The sequence below is a fragment of the Antedon bifida genome, chromosome 5 (assembly GCF_963402885.1).
Source record: "Antedon bifida chromosome 5, ecAntBifi1.1, whole genome shotgun sequence".
Lineage (NCBI taxonomy): Eukaryota > Metazoa > Echinodermata > Crinoidea > Comatulida > Antedonidae > Antedon > Antedon bifida.
This window is the reverse complement of record NC_136230.1, coordinates 6,575,999-6,594,968: the sequence shown is the minus strand read 5'-3', so window position 1 is coordinate 6,594,968 and position 18,970 is coordinate 6,575,999. Positions and strand designations below refer to the sequence as shown.

General features: G+C 31.7%; 4 protein-coding genes across 4 annotated transcripts in view; all 4 read left to right on the top strand.

The window, feature by feature from the left end:
• The window catches only part of LOC144843093 (uncharacterized), a 175,982-nt gene that overhangs the window by 138,163 nt on the left and 18,849 nt on the right, over positions 1 to 18,970 (top strand). The gene's annotated exons all lie outside the window — the stretch shown is intronic.
• On the top strand, positions 1,845 to 5,279 carry LOC144843131 (uncharacterized). The gene is made up of 6 exons (XM_078699857.1): positions 1,845 to 2,162; positions 2,425 to 2,492; positions 2,973 to 3,213; positions 3,357 to 3,640; positions 3,795 to 3,870; positions 4,016 to 5,279. Exons 1-4 carry the CDS (start codon positions 1,991 to 1,993, stop codon positions 3,539 to 3,541), a joined length of 666 nt encoding a protein of 221 aa, XP_078555983.1. The 5' UTR covers positions 1,845 to 1,990; the 3' UTR covers positions 3,542 to 3,640; positions 3,795 to 3,870; positions 4,016 to 5,279.
• LOC144842300 (uncharacterized) lies at positions 7,758 to 12,888 on the top strand. The gene is made up of 10 exons (XM_078698733.1): positions 7,758 to 7,920; positions 9,283 to 9,669; positions 9,843 to 10,091; positions 10,412 to 10,546; positions 10,649 to 10,789; positions 10,997 to 11,128; positions 11,582 to 11,722; positions 11,839 to 12,150; positions 12,278 to 12,345; positions 12,658 to 12,888. The coding sequence occupies exons 1-10, from the start codon at positions 7,842 to 7,844 to the stop codon at positions 12,886 to 12,888; spliced, it is 1,875 nt and encodes a 624-aa protein (XP_078554859.1). The 5' UTR covers positions 7,758 to 7,841.
• On the top strand, positions 12,970 to 14,587 carry LOC144842609 (uncharacterized). Its single transcript, XM_078699062.1, has 3 exons — positions 12,970 to 13,265; positions 13,490 to 13,568; positions 13,775 to 14,587. The coding sequence occupies exons 1-3, from the start codon at positions 12,974 to 12,976 to the stop codon at positions 14,013 to 14,015; spliced, it is 612 nt and encodes a 203-aa protein (XP_078555188.1). The 5' UTR covers positions 12,970 to 12,973; the 3' UTR covers positions 14,016 to 14,587.

The following is an 18,970-nucleotide window of genomic DNA, read 5'->3' as shown; positions in this document are numbered from 1 at the left end:
TCTGAGGGGTAATACGTCTGCTGTGATTGAAAACATACGAAGAAAAGATGATGGCGTATATGAATGTTATACAGGTGATAGCCCGGATGGTAACCATGGTATCATGAGACTTATTGTTAGCGGTAAGTGTTACAAATGAATAATACAAAATAGTCTGTAAAAAGTGTAACACGTCAAACCACCACAAATATTATAATTACTGTACAATATTGTTTAAAGGTTTTCATGCCGAATACTGTAACTTGTTTGTTTCCAAAAGTTTATATTTTGAATTAATTTTATCTGGATCCAAATAGTGAATTCATCTTCTGTTGATAAAAATAGACCTGCGAGAAAATAAATAAGTACAGATAATAGTACAGTTGTTATTTTTTTTCTGATATTGAAAAACATTTAATTATATATTAGTTTATATTTCTGTAATTTAAACCATTACTCAGATTTGCCGAATATAAAGTTACTTTCTGTTCTATAATTTATAAACCTGTCGAGTAATACAACTGCATGTATTTTATATTTTAATGAAAATCTATTAGCTTGTCCCTCACCAAAATGGAATCCTCCAGACTGTGAAATGGACTGTCCAGTATGTTATAATGGCGGAGTGTGTGAGGATAAGACGGGTGTCTGTATTTGTCCAGCAGGATTCAACGGCGATTCTTGTGAAAACGGTAGGGCTAATTATAAACTGCTAAAATCTGTGTAAACAAATAAATATTAAATGGATTCTATTTAACGTGTTTATTTGCGATAGGTTGTGGAAATAACAATTGGGGTCGTGACTGCAATGTTGTGTGTTCTTCTAGTGGAAGTTGCAAAGGATATCTTTTATGTCCACCTGATCCAGTAGGTTGTACATGTATCAATGGTTTTGGAGGAAAGGATTGCAATACAGGTTATTGTTATAGTAGTACTTTATTAGTAGTAGAAGTATTAATGTTATATTATGGTAAAAAAGTGACGTTAATATTTATATTATTGCTGTAATATAGTAAATAAAGTATGGTGAGATCAGAAATAATATTTAACAAAAACAAGGTATGAAAACACAGATCGCTTTTATAGAGTGTTTGACTGGATATTATGGAGCTGATTGTCGTCAAGAATGCCACTGTGACAATTGTAATGCCCACACGGGATGTTTCGGGTTAACCTGTTGGTCTGGATATACTGGTGATACATGTCAAGGTACTGTATATGCAAATAGTAGCTTGATATTGTAGTCGTATTATCTTTTTTTTAATAACACTAACTGTACGATGTAATATATTTAACTATATCTCTGCTCTGTTTAGAATCCACATTAGGCTGTCCGTCGGGATTATTTGGTGTCTTGTGTAACTATCCATGTCACTGCAAAGACTCCGAAGATTGTAATCGAGATGGAAGTTGTCCTAATGGATGTAACGAGGCTTGGGCTGGAACTGATTGCAGCATATGTAACGATAACATAATATGAACACATTATATCCTATATTGTTTATAATTCAACGGTTGGAAAGATAGGCTATAGTTTAATTTATTTAATTTCCAGTTTAGTTTTTCACAGGATGATTTAGACAGTTTATTCATGCATGTAGGCCTACATTAATATAACATGTATTATTGGTATATGTTAGCATAGAACTCTATAATTCAGTTCATTCAGTGATATGCATCAATAAAAAATGTAGGGCCTACAGTAATACTTTTATGTGAGAACTAATCATAATAATTATATACATAGTAATCAAATACCTGTTAATGATGTGATATATTATAAGATTTGTAAGAGACTTATATTAGACCCTCCTTGGTATAAGATGACACAGGATCAAGTGAATGACATTTATTTTTTTAAATAAGTATAGCATTACCATACAAGTCCGGACCGCCAAGTGTTGTAAACCAGGCAGTAACAACTATAACTGTTGACGTCACATGGATTTCTGGTGAAGACTATGGAACAGGAACAATTACAAAACGGAAGCTTTCGTATAAATCATCGGAGATGAATTCATTTATATCAATAACTGCATCAGATAATAATTTATTTATGGTAATTGATAATCTCATCCCAAATACACAATATCGATTCTACTCTCAATTTTCGAGGATGGTTGGTAGTGTTGAGGTAGATGGACCAAGAAGTGCACTTGGGACAACTAACACAATCTGTGAAGGTAAGCTCTAATATTCAGCAAAATAATTAAACAAAATTACCAAAAAATAACCTAATACTAGTTATATTACAGTAATCCGTAAAAAATAACAAAGCATCTGCATACGAAAGATGTAATACTAATAGCAATTCATAAACTGTCATAATAAATATATACTATGAAAATGAACCTACCAATGAACAACATACCTGAGAGTACTGTATAAAACAAGTAATTTATTATTTTTCCGTTCTAATCAATTGTATTACATATGATAATATAGAACCTTTGGAAGAACCTGAGATACAATTAAAAACAGTTGGAGATAATCAGATGATCGTGAGTTTAAAGGTATTGTAACAGTGTTTACTACAGATGCCTCTCTGTCAATGTTCTCTATAGATGTCTTCTTGTTAGAATGTTTCAAATACATCACGTTATTGGTATATGTACGTTCAATGAAAGTAGTATTTATAGCTTTCCCGTCCTTAATGTTCTTCAAAGGGTCCGCAAATACTGCACCACCTAAAAATAGCCTATACATTACGTTTCTGTATCTGTATCTTCAGTAAAAGTGTTACACAGTTTTAACGACGTACAATGTTTCTAGTAGTAACTCATTCGAAGTTTTCTCCAATTGTTTGTTCTCATGAAATAAAATTATTTCTGTATCAGATCCAAATAACGAGTCGTTTACTGTATTTTTTTCTATATTTAAAAACAATTTACATTGCCTGGTATTTTCAGTCTATATCTAGTGAATTCAATGTAACTACTAACTATTACATATGTTCATGTTATCACATAAACTTTAATATTCCTATCATTTAGGTGGTTTCTGATGATTATGATAGTATCCAATGTAACTATATTCTTCGATATCAAGTGCAATACTCGGACATTGATGGAAATCCAATAGATGTTGTCAACACAACAAACAGTTCTCAATTAGAAGTTGAAATATCAGGATTATTAAGTTGTACTGCTTATGTCGTAAACGCTCGAGTTATTAATAATTTGGAGATTGCTGGAAATTGGGGACAGATCATAACAGTAGAAACAACACCATCAGGTATACTAACGTAACAGACATCAGTTTTTGGGTTAGGGATCAGGGTTACTTTAATTTATACAAATAATATGAAACATTATTTCGTTAGAAACACTAATTGGCCTAATAATTTCCAATATATAGTCTATTCTATTTTCCAATAGAGCCATCGATAGAAGGTAATCCATTTACTAATGGAACACACTGGCTGATGAAGTGGAGATCTATGTGCGACACTCGAACAGACTATCAGGTGACCTACTATTATGAACTGTCAGGTGGAATATTCCAGCAAGGAAGTACAACAAAAACTGAAATTTGTTTGGTGAAGGAATTGAGTCAAATATAGAATATACGTTCACAGTCTTCGCGTCATATTTAAATGATAACGTGACTTCTGACACAAAAACAACTGTGTTTGGAATAGATTGTGACCAAACGAAGCAAGGTTAAGAACACATTTCCTTATTTAGCATCCATTCTTTCTCTCAGATTTTGAATCAGTAATTGTTATGAACATTCTAAAACAATATGAAGTTTCGTCAAGGAGCTTGAAAATTCAACATGAAAAAATATTTAAATGTGTCCTTTTTTATTTTCAGGTTACGGTTACGTTGTAGGTGTTGTAATTAGCTCATTAATTGCGACAGTTGCTATTACCATGATGATATTTGAACGGTAAGCTATTACTTTTAGATTACTTCTGTGGTTGAAAATTAAAGAAATTAGATAATGACTTACCTGACGAAACCACAAGCCTTGCCTCTTTGGCAGACAGAGGGTAAACTAATTATAAATGTACGCTACAATTGGTTAATTTTAGATTTAGACGTATACATTCGAAAAAAGACGTTGGTAAATCATCAACTACTCAACAAGATGTATGCACGATCGATACTGATTATCAAAGTTTATCTAAAAAATACAAAGAAAGTGAATATGAAGGTATTAAGCCTACTGTTGCTACTTCTCCACCTGAACACGTTTACGCAAACCCTCAACAGCCTGTACCAGAACATGTTTATGGTAACACAATTACAAATTGAAGACTTATTAAGTTCTCTGTAGCAGAGAAGAAATACCAAATTGATGTTACATTTAAGCATACTACAACAAAATATAGATAATGTAAATAGGATACGACTTTTTAAAAATGTTAAGAAATAAGAAATAATAACCGAACATGTTATACAATTTTCAGGACTAATATAATAAAACATGCTTCGTTATATGTACTTTCAAATATTCTAAGGGTTTAAACCTTAAATCTTGAAATGTTATCACAATTTTTATATTTATAGTAGTTTTTTAAAATTAATTTTTTATGATAATGTATTTTTTCAGTGTTTGTATTGTATTGTCGAGCGCCCCAATGATCAGCTTTGCTGGATGGGCTACCCTCATGAAACATGGTTCAATAAAAAAATCATTCGCGATCCCGACTGTTATAACTGTGTACATAAAAAATGAGAATTTATTTTGCGCCGAGTTTCTACCTGAATTATTTCTTACAATCTTCACAAATAAACTATTTAATAATAAATAATTATTATCACTATTCATGGTTTTTTTTTTTTTTTTAAAGATTCAAATCAAAACTCTAACATTGCGTTGATTTTACCATTCGCGGCTCTAGCATTGATCAAATCATTTGGAATAATTGGCAGCTCTACTCCTAATTTGTAATTAAAATATCTTTTCACAACTTTTAATTTTGGCGGGCCTGTTTGTCTGACTTTTTCTGCGTTTCTACATGAATTAGGCCGATTTCTGATTATTCTCACACAGCACAAAAAAAAAACATTTTCGAAAATATATAATTATTATTTTTATTTATCAAAAACAAAATAAACCGAATTGACAAAAGAAACCCATTAAGCTCCGGTTTAACTATCATGCAACAATAAAATGGCTAATTCAACTCAATTTAACTTTAAATTATTATATTATATTTTAATTAATTTTTCCAGGGACCTAATATATCTTTCATAAACTTTTTAATTTGCTTGAATGAGAATGTAGCTTTATATACTTTAGTTGACTTTTTAATTCAATTTAAATGTATGCATTAAATATTTAATTATATATTTATCGTTTCAAATTTATTAATTATTATTCATATATCACTGGGCGGTTTAGAATTTGCCTGTGGGTTTCAAAAATATTTTAAAAAGTATATTTGTTTATTTTAATATCTCTTTTTATTTGTATCCGTCTTCATCTGATGTACATTATCTCGTGTTGCTTGGAAACAAATTAAAATCACTTCAAATCAGAACTCGAAATCAATAATTTATTCCTTAAAAAAATAAATACAGTGAGAGTTGTATCATCATTCAAAAATCGTCACAAAGTAAAACATGTTTTTCGTCGTTCAACCCCTGGTTTGACCATTATTATACACATGAATGTAGCAACAAGCGCCAAAAAAACATCATTGACAAAAATGTATTGTTGGTCCATGCTAACAGTTAGAAGAAACAGTTCGGTACGTTACATTATTTATACAGGTAATTTAGGTTTTTATCGGATCTCTCGGATAACTCTCGTAATAGACCCATCGACACTTTTTGCCTATAAACATACAAAAACCTACAGCAATTTTTAGTCGCGTGCAAGTCGCGTGCAATGCGACTCTACAGCTCACTATGTCGGTCGGTTGGTCGGTCGGTCGGGTGGTCGGTAAACACTAACTTGAGCACGCGGCTGCAGCCATGTATATGGCGTTGTTATCTGTGCCTACACATTTAAAGTGCTTTGACAATGAATAATATTATATACAAAATGTTGAAAACCATAATATGGGTTTATTATTAATCAGTAATATTATTACTGAACCAACGTATTTCAAACAGTTTATTAAATACAATATTTTAAAAGACCATTGTGATAACATTATAAAACATATTTTGTGAAAATTAATGAGTATTACCAGGGATCCTGGTATTATTAAATAAATAGCAACTTCAACCATAGAGATAATTTAATTGTAGTATTTAAACAAAGGTTTAGACTGTTCAAAGTGAACAATGTTATACATTTTGTGTTATCCCCAATTTTTGACAGTTTGTAGTCAGGTACGCTACCAATGTATATTATAATATCAATGAAATGTGAAATATTCATGAATATAAACTCTACAAATATTGCATACCGTATTAATTACGTTCTATAATTCTATAATCAGGATGAATGTTAAGAATCGTTTCTTGATATAATAATAACAAGGGGCACCCAATCAGGATTCAGTTGTGGCCTACGTCATAGTGTAATAAGATAGTCTCTTTTTATTATAAACATTCTTTGAAGCATATCGTCACAAATATCAACAATTATACAAAACGGATTTCTTTATAAACACAGAGGGTTCAATCCACGCCACTTAATTTTGAAATTAATTATTCATTTCCTCCTCATAAACTTGACTGAACTGCTCTTTTCTAAATAAGCCTAACTTTGGATGGGATCGTCCTCCACCGTCTTATTATTATGGGCCTGAAGTAGTGACATCATGTTATTATATTCATTGACATATCAACACTACCTACCAAAATCATTTTGGTGAATAAATAGGCAAATCAATAACATAATACAGTGCTTTCAGATGGATGTAAAGGACACATATCAATCATCTACCCCTACCCACCTCACTCCCTGGCCCTCCGTTTTCTTCCTCTACTCAGACGACTTCTCATCTTGTACATAAAGCATACCACTCTTCTTTTCTTCTACATTTATCTCATTTTCCATTATGATTTTTGTGTTTTCTATGAAGTAATTTATCTCTATAGCCAATCACAGTCAAGGATTCACAAATTCTTGTTAGAAATTTCAGCAACCTAACTTTTTATTTATTTTTTATTTATTTATTAAACTTTATCACTGCATACAAAAACACAACACAAAAAAAGCAGCGAAAAGAAAGGGATGCACAGGTGACAAGCACCTCTATTCACATCCCTCCTTAAAATATACATAACAGTAAGAAAAATACACACCTTAATAAAACCAATTTCCATTGGGTAGATTAAAAAAATTCTTTTGGTTGTTAAAAATTATGGTAGCTGATATATTTTCGAACAGATAGGTACCAAACATGACGTGATTCGTGTTAGCGGTTTGTTTACAAATGCGCCGTAAAAGTCAGTTGATTTTGAGTGAATAAAAATACAATTTCCTAATGATTTTCAATGGCTTAAAGGACTTAAATAATTGCAAAATACACATACTTGTGATATTTTTTTTATGAATAAGAGTTTAATATGTTAAAGATAAGTGTTTATAGTATCGTTTTTTTATTGAAATTTTAAAATGGATAGGTTAGGCCGTTTTTCACATTCTAAACTTCAAGGCTAAATATCTCAAAAGTTCGGGTTGCGACTCTGCGCTGCTTTTGTGATGCCAGGCCTCAATAGTTGCTTTTAATGATATACTAGTACTGTATTGTATATCTATTCAACTTTTCGGTTTTAGGACGATTAAATGGTTAATGTACCGACACCTAAATAAACAAGGAAACAACTTGTTAAGTATACCACGGCATACTAACAGAATCTATTGAGTTTCAGACACGTCTAATAAGGTACCACTAGAACTATAACCACCTTCTTATTCTCTGTACACAAGAACGTGTGTGAACTTCAGTGGAGATGTTGGCTAAACACTTTCCAAACTTGTTCTACTTGATAATAACTCTCTCTTTCACGTTTCATTCTGGATTCTCATCAGGTATGTATTTAGATTTACATTGTTTAACATCGGTGTTCTCTATTTTTATTCATTTCTTGTTGATCCTACATGTGGATAAAACAGGTTTTACATACTCCCTATACTGAAATAGGACTGCAATGAGACTACAATGTACTTTATATTTACAGTTTATATTTAGTTGAGTTTAGTTGATGGGAAACTGAGGTATGAATTATCACCGATATTTATCAAACATAATAAGAGATGCGCGTGTAGAAGAAAGCCAAAATACTCGGCCACTCTACTGGTAAATATAACATAATAATAGAGGATTGTGGTTTCTACTGAACAACGTTAAAAATCTACGCAACGCAAAACTACAATTACAACGTTAAACATCCCTATACATATTTATTTAGTGCGCTTTATTGAGTTTCTATTGAAACTGCTTTCATTATGACATTCATGCCTTACTCAGTAGAGATACGTGAGTACCAACACAATGGAATAAACTGTATTATTTGTTATTGTATGAATACATCGGTAATGTAAACTGATATATATTTACTGTACTGATACTACGTCTAGCCATGCATGAGGAAACATACTCCTAGCAACTGGGCGACTGGAATGTTTTCTGTACAGAAGTTCCGTAATTTAGATCTTGATTCTACTATAAACTTGTACATGTATACTATTCATTTTAAATAGACAAATTAGACTAATTTGAACCAATTAATGTTACATATGTTAGTCCACAGTAATCTTGTAGGACACTTCCGATAGAGGATGGGAACATTTCCATAGATAAACGGAAACTGACCGTATATCGGTTAATAATACCTATTTCAATACCCTAAACAATACTATCATAGTGGCCCCATATTTATGCGTCAAGTTCTTTCGCGAATGTCTGTTTGAATGCTTTAACAACACAACGGTGCATTATGTTACAATTTTATTTAATTTTCTAAACATTTGGTATGTTAAAACATCGCGTGTTCCTTCTTTTTTAAAGATCTAATAATATTATTATTTATCAATGTGTTTTGTATTTTGTTTTTTTTACGTTTGATATCTTCACGAGCTGAGTATGTGATTTATTAGTATGAATACGAGTCCTAACTCTAGAGAGGGGAATATGAACATGAGTATTGAATTAACTTTTTCTAATTCAAATAAAAAAGCAAAAACATGCATTCACCCGATCGGTATTCTGATGTAAAAACTTGCGGTTTCTAAATACAGTTAAGACACAATAAATTATATTGTCTTCCAAATTCATTACGGTGTATCACATTCTTCTCTTTTCTATAGACATTTTAAAGCAAATATATCTACCCTCTCTCTCTCTTTCTTTCCCACTTACTTAACATAATGTAACTGCAAATTTTTTCAAAGGTCCATTAGATATAACAACATTTTCTGGAACACCACTGATTGGAAATGTCAATAGTGAGTTTCGAGGAAACACAATTGACGGCGACAAAGACATTAGAGATTTATCAGTTGGAATATTATACAAAAACATTGATGGGAAGGACAACGTGACTTGGGATGATACTGGGCCGTATACGGGTACTAATACTGGTTATGAAAGAACAACAAATATGCCAAGCAATAAAATATTTCCAACAAGTTGCTCAATTAGATACCGAGTACACAATGTTCACACGTATCTAGGCGTTACTATACCAACACAAGCTGAACGAGTTGGTGTATTTTCATTTGAAGCAAAGAAAAATGGAGTAGTCACACATTCAGCAATTGTATTGACATCCGCTTCTGGTGAGTTAGGTCACGATGTTATTTTCATGTTTATGATGATAAATAACGAATACTTGATTGATTGATTTGATACTCTTTTTTTAAAATTTAATTTCTTTTTATAGTGTATTAACAGAACATCACATTACGTAAGTCTATTTAGCAATAGTAATAGTAATTTTATTATTCTTCAGCCAATATTGAAATGGAATATAGAACGATAACTGTCGGCATTGGGGAGTCTGTCACTATCAATCTCAGTAAAGATGGTGATCTTACCGATTTACGTTGGAGACATAATTACGGTGAAGAAATACTCAATCTGAGGGGTAATACGTCTGCTGTGATTGAAAACATACGAAGAAAAGATGATGGCGTATATGAATGTTATACAGGCAATAGCCCTGATGGTAACCATGGTGTTATGAGGCTGATTGTAAGAGGTAGGCCTATGTCTGGGTTGCAGTTTCTATTAAAAAAAGTCAATCAGCAATTATTTTTGCAACTGCATGCCTGGATCAAGAAAAGGATCAAGTCTAGACTTAATTGATAATCATGCTTTAAACACCAATAGCCATTTGCACACGTTGGCATTTTGAAATCACTTTGTGTACGATTGTCGTATGAACTTTTGTGTTTAAATGTACTATTGTACTTCATAATTGGTTCTAAGAATAAGACAATTTTGACCCTATAATTTGGCTTACAAAGATAATATATTATCAGACAAATTAATTATTATTTTATACTAATTTGTTAATAGCTTGTCCTTCACCAAAGTGGAATCCTCCAAATTGTGAAATGGACTGTCCGGTATGTTATAATGGCGGAGTGTGTGACGATAAGACGGGTGTCTGTATTTGCCCAGCAGGATTTGAAGGCGTCAGTTGTAAAGATGGTAATTTAAACAATGTTGAAACATAGAATTTATTGGTATGTATGCCATTTGAAATTGCGTTTGGTGTATCATTTTAATTTATGAAAATATCTATAACAACAGGTTGTGGAAATAACAACTGGGGCCGTGACTGCAAGAATAAGTGTTCTACTGGTGGAGATTGCGAAGGAGCTCTTCTATGTCCTCCTGATCCAGTTGGTTGTTCGTGCATCAATGGTTTTGGAGGCAAAGATTGCACTACAGGTTAATAATTAAAATTATTGATAACTAATTAGTTCCCAACACCACTGATGGTGTTTCATAATTTGTATAGTTTACAAAATTAGGCTAAGTGTAGGCTAAGTGTAGTTTTATCACTTTACTTCAGTGACAATAACCGGTTTATCCTGGCGTATTGTCTTTGTATTTACCTTTTCAATAAACCTGAATTACCGTATTTCATTTTTTCAGAGTGTGTGGCTGGATACTATGGAGCAGGTTGTCGGCAAAAATGTAACTGTAACAGTGATTGTAATCAAATAGCAGGATGTACCGGTACCGTGTTAACATGTTCGTCTGGTTACACAGGCGACAAATGTTTAGGTAATATATTATCTGCTGTAGATACTTTTCTTTATCTATTCCTGTCATAATTATACATTTAATGTAATTAAACAAATGGTTTTGATAAAAAAGCGTATTTAGTAGTAACATTCTACAAATATTCAAATACTTTTCGCAGGCATTTTGCGTATCCTTAATATGCAAACTCTAAAAACATTTAAAGATTTCGGTAACTTTTTTTTTATACAATTTTAAGTTCGAATCTCGGTTTGTGCGGCGTTTTTTACATTCTTACAGATTTCCTTATCATAATCATTTAAAAATTAATACTTCATCCAATGTCTTTTCTACAAACGAACGTACATTTGGTTATCATCTTGTACTCTACATCAGTGGCAAGCATTATCTATGTTGAGTAAAAAGTATAATTTCACATAATTTTATAATTTTTGTTGGTAATTGCTACAATAATAATATGCTTTGTTTCTAAAGAGCCTGTGTCGTGTTCATCTGGATTTTTTGGTGTCTTGTGTAACTTCCCATGCCACTGCAAAGACTCTGAAGAGTGTAAGCGAGATGGTAGTTGTTCAATTGGATGTCACGATGCCTGGGCTGGACCAAACTGCAACATAGGTAACACAGTAAAAAATGTCATAGACATACCTTTATAAATTATTCTCAATTTTATTTTTAAAAAAAACAGAATAACTTATGTTTAGTGTCTTTTCTTTTTTTTTTTTCGTAATTAGCCTTACCATACCGCTCCGAATCACCAACTGTTGTGAAACAGACAGCAACTACTTTAACGTTTGACGTCACTTGGATTTTTGGTAAAGACTATGGAACAGGAAGAATTACAAAACGGAAGCTTTCATACAAATCATCGGAGATGAATTCATTTATATCAATAACTGAACCAGATAATTATTTGCTTATTTTTATCGATAATCTCATACCAAATACTCAAGTTCAATTTTACTCTCAGTTTTCGAGGATGGTTGATGGTATTGAGGTAGATGGACCAAGAAGTGAACTTGGATCAACAAGCACCATATGCACAAGTAAGCTGTGAAATTGCTAACTACAGAGATACTACAGTATAATAACAAAATTAGAGTCATACAATTAATTCACAAACTGTCGTTTGGTATAAATTTTGGTTTTTTATTGTTTTATTCTATAATACAGAACCTTTGGATGAACCTGAGATAGAGTTGAAAGCAGCAACAAATGATCAGATGATCTTAAGTGTAAAGGTGAAGTATATTTACAATGGTGCCTATAGTTTTCAATGTTATTGTTCATAATTCACAGATTTCAAACACGGCAAATGTCTCATTATTATATTGTTACACTAATTAAAAAGTATGTCATTGAATCGTATAAAACGTTTGTGATTATTACATCAGTGCGGTACTTTCACATGAAGCCTATTTTTAAAACTCTTTCTTCTCGCAAAACAGTATAATTATTATAGTAAAGCATACATTGTCAGATCTACATAGCAAACAAATATTTTAACAGAATATTTTATCTATTTACTTTACATAAATTGTTTATATTTTCAGCCTGTATCTAGTGATTATGATCGAATCCATTGTAACTCTATTCTTCGATATCAAGTACAGTACTCTGACATAGATGGAAATATACAAGATGTAGTCAACACAACGAGTAGTTCTGAATTAGAAGTTGAACTATCAGGATTATCAAGTTGTACTGCTTATGTCGTAAACGCTCGAGTTATTAATAACTGGGAGATTGCTGGTACTTGGGGAGAGGACATAATGGTTCGTTAAAGATTCTTTGTCACGTTAAATACCACTTACAGTATATCTATTCAATTTAATTGATTTATTTTATATTCCCAATATAGAACCATCGATGGAATGTAATCCATTCACGAATGGAACATATCTTGTGATAAAGTGGAAAGCTTCTCTGTGCGACATACCAGACTATCAGGTGACCTACCATTATGAACTGTCAGGTGGTGTATTTCAGAAAGGAAATACTACAGAAACTGAAGTTGTACTTGGTAACGGAATTGAGTCATGTAAAGAATATATATTCACAGTATTTGCGTCACATTTAAACATTAATGGGACATCTGACACAAAGAAATTTATGTTAGGAACAAATTGTGATTCACCAGAAAAAAACCAGAATAATCAAGGTGTGTATTTTTCTATATTGCTTTTGGATTAAGATTGGGCTTTCGTACTAGCTTTATATATGGATGTTATAAATGTTAAAGGATACATAAATAATTGTTTAGAAACTAGACCTTTCGTCAAGAAGCTGTATGTAGTATTTCGTTAAAAAAAATTCTACACGAGAAAAACCATTTAAAAAAATAATAATAATAACTATAAAAACGATAAAATGTCCTATTTTCAGGTTACGTCATAGGGGTTATAATTGGCTCAATACTTTGGACAGTTATCACAGTTGCTGTCACCTTGACGGTTTCTAAACGGTAAAGTATTACTCTAAAGTAAAGTAATTTCTGTATTTAATTTGATTAATTTTATACTGTTACTATATGGTTGAAAAAATTAAGAAATTAGACAATGATATATACAGAACATTACGATCAAATAATATCTGAAAAAAAAATAGAAAGACAACCTTTACGATGATGAACTATTATTAACAACTACGGTACATTTGTTCATTTTATAGATTTAGAAATCATTCAGAAAAAGACGTTGATAAAGACGTTGATAAAGTATCTGCTACTCAACAAAATGTTTGTGCCATAGATACAGATTATCAAAGTTTGTCTAAAAAATATGAAGAAAGTGAATATGAAGGTATAAAGCCTATCGTTGCAGGTTCTGGTGAACACGTGTACGCAAACACCCAGCCTGCTGACACTCAACCTGTACCGGATCATGTTTATGATAATACATTTGAAAAGTGAAGATTATAAAACAATTTAGTTTTCTGTAGTAGAGAAACAAATGTAAAAAATATGTAGATACAGTACCGACACAAAAATTAATCAAGTCGACAGTTATACTAATCATTTCCAAAGGAATGTGAATGTAAGTAAATTGTTTGTTTACTAATCACAAACGATAGATCATCCGACCTGTCACGTAGCATTAGTCAACTCGCTTTTGATTATCCTAGTTTGAACCAAGCTTACGCAGAGAAAACCAATCTTTCTTTTATTAATTGTCTAAATATCTAAAATAGAAAATACAAATATTTCAGGCAATATGCAAATGTTGATTATTATAAATACTAGAGGGTTCGCTCGCTTCGCTCGCGACCCTCTAGTGGCTGTACCCGAATGGTTCTCGAAAACATGAACAACGCTAATTTTTATATTCGGTCTTCCGGCGATTGAGTGTGTGAGATTTGAACCTGTACTGAAAATAAGTTTGGTAAGATGCGAAATGTATACCAATTATGATTGATTATGTCCCCTGTCAGTGTTGATGTATGGACACTTGACAGCAATCGGTGGTTATAGGACAGTAAAGGGGAGAAAAATTCACTCAATAGATGTAATTAAAAATAATGTACATTAATTATCCTGTAATGATATAAAAACTTTACAACAATAGGTATTAATGCAAATAATATAATTGTAAAGACAAGTATACGTATAATATACATATTATATTATTATATATATTATCTGAACGTTAGACACAGGAGGAAACCGTTAATAGGGGTCATCAATCACTGAAACAGTCTCTAACGTGACCGTACCAAGAGACCAAAAGCATAGTTTATCAAAGTGGATGACAATCAGCGGTGCTTTAACATTTATATCACAAATTATCAAATAACAACTGTCGTAGCCTACTTATATATCGGTCGTAGTACACACCATTTACAATTATTATAAATAGAGCAAGCAACAGAAATAATCGATAATATAAACAGTAAAGGTGTTTCCCTGGTAGGCCTACAAGGCCTCCTATAGTAACATTGAATCGCACCTAAATTTGATTAAATGTAAATCTAATTTCAGTAGTTCACGATACGTTGAACCACTAAATATTTTTGTATTTAATATCGAATGGCATATATTGGTCGTAGTACACACCATTTATAATTATTATAAATAGAGCAAGCAACAGAAATAATCGATAATATAAACAGTAAAGGTGTTTCCCTGGTAGGCCTACCAGGCCTCCTATAGTAACATTGAATCGCACCTAAATTTGATTAGGCCTAAATGATTAATAAATAGAATCTAATTTCAGAGTTCACGATACGTTGAACCACTAAAATATTTTTGTATTTAATATCGAATGGCGCCACCAACGGCCATTTTGCCGGAAGTGACGGACCCGGAAGCCATCTGAACAACATAGTACAGTCACATATGTAAGAAAAACTAGCTCCAGCTCGATATTTGTGCCAAAATAGATTTTATTGGCTAACTTTGTTATTCTTGAGTTGCTGAATTCAAAAAAGTTAGGTGCCATTTTTTTCGACCACTCCTTCAGCCGCCATTTTGTATTTAAAAATGGCCGACATTCTACACTGAACTTTGTCATCCATGGTATCATCGGAAAGGGAATGTAATACTGATCATTTTATCCCATTACAAAAAATGCATAGTTACATATTTATTTAACAATAAAACAAGTCACGTGACCAAAAAGGTCAAAAGGTCAACATTTTAATTTTCTCAAATACTTTACTGTTTGGTATCGTAGGATAGCTTTTTTTATTCTGAATACAGTTTTACTAATATCTATTCGATTTTCCTTTGTTTATTGTCATAATTTTCCAATTAATAAATTGTTTTTAAATGTACAATAAAAAAGGTCTCCTTCGTATTAAGATAAATACGGTTTTTCTTATTGGTTAAATAACCATAATTCATTCAAATGTTGGTAACATTTATCTGGTTATAATAACAATTTCAGTGTGAAAATACTTTAGTATAAGTTAAGTTTAACTATCAAGATCCTCGATATGCCCGGTTTTCGCATTGCAAGTACAGTACAAGGCCAACAGCCATAAGTCGCGTGCTAAAACGCATAGTGATACCGGACCGACAGACAGACAGACCGACCGACCGACATAGTGAACTATAGAGTCGCGTCCACGCGACTAAAAACAAGATCAAACAACCATTGCTTTGCCGGTTGCGACGCAAACATAATCTTGGAGGTAAAGTAATTGATTTTGGTACCTTTTATTTGAGCAAGTTCATACAACTACTACAGCAGAATTTAGATATGTCTTAATTCTGCTAGTTAATGTAGTTTTATTTATAACTATAACCAGTGCAGTGGCGTCTATGTCGTTTTTTTTCAAACATGGTTTTCTGGCAATAGCATGGTTGCATATAGATAAAGTAAATCGATAAAAAAGTTGTTGCTTATTTAAATTAATTTATGTACACATTCTTATATTATATATATTGGATATTTGTGTGACCATAAAGACAGGATAGAAAACAGTTCATCTATACTGTGTATAAGTAGTCGAAAAATCTTCCACCGTTCCAGATGATAACATAATTTATTGAATATACAATTCATCGGTGGCATATGCTCATACACATAAGAATACAAATACTAACAACAAACAGATACAATGGGATCATGCCCAAGAACAATAACATAATAATAATAATAATAATTCAAAACGCACCGATGACTGAAAAGCCGATTCCATCCCCTACCGGAGTGTGGTCGCACTTCACTCTTTAAAAAACCCCCACTGCATTTTTGATAAATATAACTGAGAAATGCAGTAAAAGTAACAAAATTAAAATACAAATATATAAAAGGAAATTCAATAACTGAAATCGTTACATACGTTACATATTTATAAAGTGTCTTTGTAGTTAAAAGATTTCGTTTTTCTCAAACTAATTTGAATATTATTGCTGGAAAGCGGATTTTGTTTCCCTTCTTTCTTTCTTAAAGTTAAGTTACCACAAACAAGTATAGTTTGATTAATTATTCTATGTGACTTTTAATAACAACGTATAGTTTTATATTGCGATAATCACAAACCATACGTAAAAATCAAAGGGATCTTTTAGACGTTAAAAACACCGTAATTCGTTTCTTTACAATATAATATCGATTGGTATTTTGTAAAGGTAGTAAAGGCAGCAGTATGACACTGACTTTTCTTTATTTCGTGTAAACTTTCTTTAAGGAAAACTAATTGATCTTGTTTTTTTTTCTTAATTCTTAAGATTTTTTCACTGTATAATAATATCAAATGCAAACATTCTGTTTGCTGCACTTAATCTGACGTTCAAAGAGAAAGAGAAAGGCATGCTAATTAACATTGGCATTGTGCACAATGGCTTTAAATTGTTTGGTACCCGCTTTGACAAAAATACAAATGATTTTGAACGCTACGCAAATGATACCATTCCCCGTAGCATTTTTTTCTTTTTTCGAAAAACAGAAATGTAAACTACTAAAAATAAAATAGATTCAGAATTTAAAAAGCTATCCAACGAAACAAAACAAAGATGTGATTTGACAACAGTTTATTTCACCTTTCTTCACGGACTATAGTTATTTTGATTTTAAATTAAATAACTCGGAAACTTGACATTGAAGTTAAGTGTAATCCAGTACCGTACGGTACTTATTCAGTATTAAGATAATATATAATATAAAACATATAAATGGACAATGACAAAGTAGAAAGAAAATCAAACAAACATATTTTGAATGAATTGTAAAACCAGTAAGAAAAACCGTATTAATCTTAATACGAAGGAGACTATTTTTTCATTGTTAAAATGAGTATAGCGAGGCATTTAATGAATAGGCAAACTGCCTTAAAATGTGACATGTTTCGAGAAACTATTCTCGTCATCAGAAGAACAGAAAACAACGCCTAAAGTATACTTATATTCCAATAGGACAGGTTGTATGTAAATAAGGAAGTAATTAGCATGATAAAACAACAAGGAACATTTAAAAACAATTTATTTACATAATTGGAACATTATGACAACAAACAAAGTAAAATAGAATAGATATTAGTAAACTGTATTCAGAATAAAAAAAATCTATCCAACGATACCAAACAGTACAGTATTTTGGTAAAATTGCATTTTGACCTTTGACCTTTATTGGTCACGTGATTTGTTTTATTTCGCAATTACTATGTAACTATGCGTTTATTGATATGGGTGTAATGGAATAAAATAATCAATATTAAATTCCCTTTCCAATGATACCATGGATGACCAACTTTGGCCATTTTGAAATACAAAATGGCGGCTGAAGGAGTGGTCGAAAAAAATGGCACCTAACTTTTTTGGATTCAGCATCTCAAGAATAACAAAGTTAGCTAAAAAAATATATTTTGGCACAAATATCGAGCTGGAAGACATAATAACCCGTACTAACAGCGCGAGTGTGTGAAAATAACCCTGTGATAAATCCACAAATTTCGATTGGTACCGCAAAATTTTGTCGTTGTAAAAGACAAAAATGGAATAATAGCGTCGATGTGAAAACTAATGTTATCAAATCTACGTTTCGCGATACATCTGAGATAGATAAGGTAGGTATCCAAGGCGGAGATTTGTACCGAAGTTTTTGCATTGTGCTCGCCAATGTCAGAATTAACCATAATTTATATATAGATTATTAATACAACAATTCTTCATCACTTCATAAAACATCTTTAGTAATAATTAGATATTATACATATCTGTATGCAGATTAAATATGTAACTTATTAATTAATTAATTAATAATTCAGATATCATTGGGCGGTGTTCTGTGGTTTTTTTCAAAAATATGTTTGAATATATTTGTTTACTTTAACATTTGTATCCGTCTTCATCTGCTTTTACCTATAATATATTTATCTCGTGCTTGCAAAAAAATAAAATCACTTCAAATCAAAACTCGAAATCAA

What these genes read in the sequence shown, in the direction of transcription:
- LOC144843131 (XM_078699857.1), top strand. Translation starts at nt 1,991, where the DNA reads ATGAATTCATTTATATCAATAACTGCATCAGATAATAATTTATTTATG. An exon ending in AACTAACACAATCTGTGAAG is followed by an intron (nt 2,163 to 2,424) that starts GTAAGCTCTAAT and finishes ATGATAATATAG; the next exon opens with AACCTTTGGAAGAACCTGAG. An exon ending in AGTAGAAACAACACCATCAG is followed by an intron (nt 3,214 to 3,356) that starts GTATACTAACGT and finishes ATTTTCCAATAG; the next exon opens with AGCCATCGATAGAAGGTAAT.
- LOC144842300 (XM_078698733.1), top strand. Translation starts at nt 7,842, where the DNA reads ATGTTGGCTAAACACTTTCCAAACTTGTTCTACTTGATAATAACTCTC. An exon ending in TATGAGGCTGATTGTAAGAG is followed by an intron (nt 10,092 to 10,411) that starts GTAGGCCTATGT and finishes ATTTGTTAATAG; the next exon opens with CTTGTCCTTCACCAAAGTGG. An exon ending in AGGCGTCAGTTGTAAAGATG is followed by an intron (nt 10,547 to 10,648) that starts GTAATTTAAACA and finishes CTATAACAACAG; the next exon opens with GTTGTGGAAATAACAACTGG.
- LOC144842609 (XM_078699062.1), top strand. Translation starts at nt 12,974, where the DNA reads ATGGAATGTAATCCATTCACGAATGGAACATATCTTGTGATAAAGTGG. An exon ending in AAAAAACCAGAATAATCAAG is followed by an intron (nt 13,266 to 13,489) that starts GTGTGTATTTTT and finishes TCCTATTTTCAG; the next exon opens with GTTACGTCATAGGGGTTATA. An exon ending in ACCTTGACGGTTTCTAAACG is followed by an intron (nt 13,569 to 13,774) that starts GTAAAGTATTAC and finishes TTCATTTTATAG; the next exon opens with ATTTAGAAATCATTCAGAAA.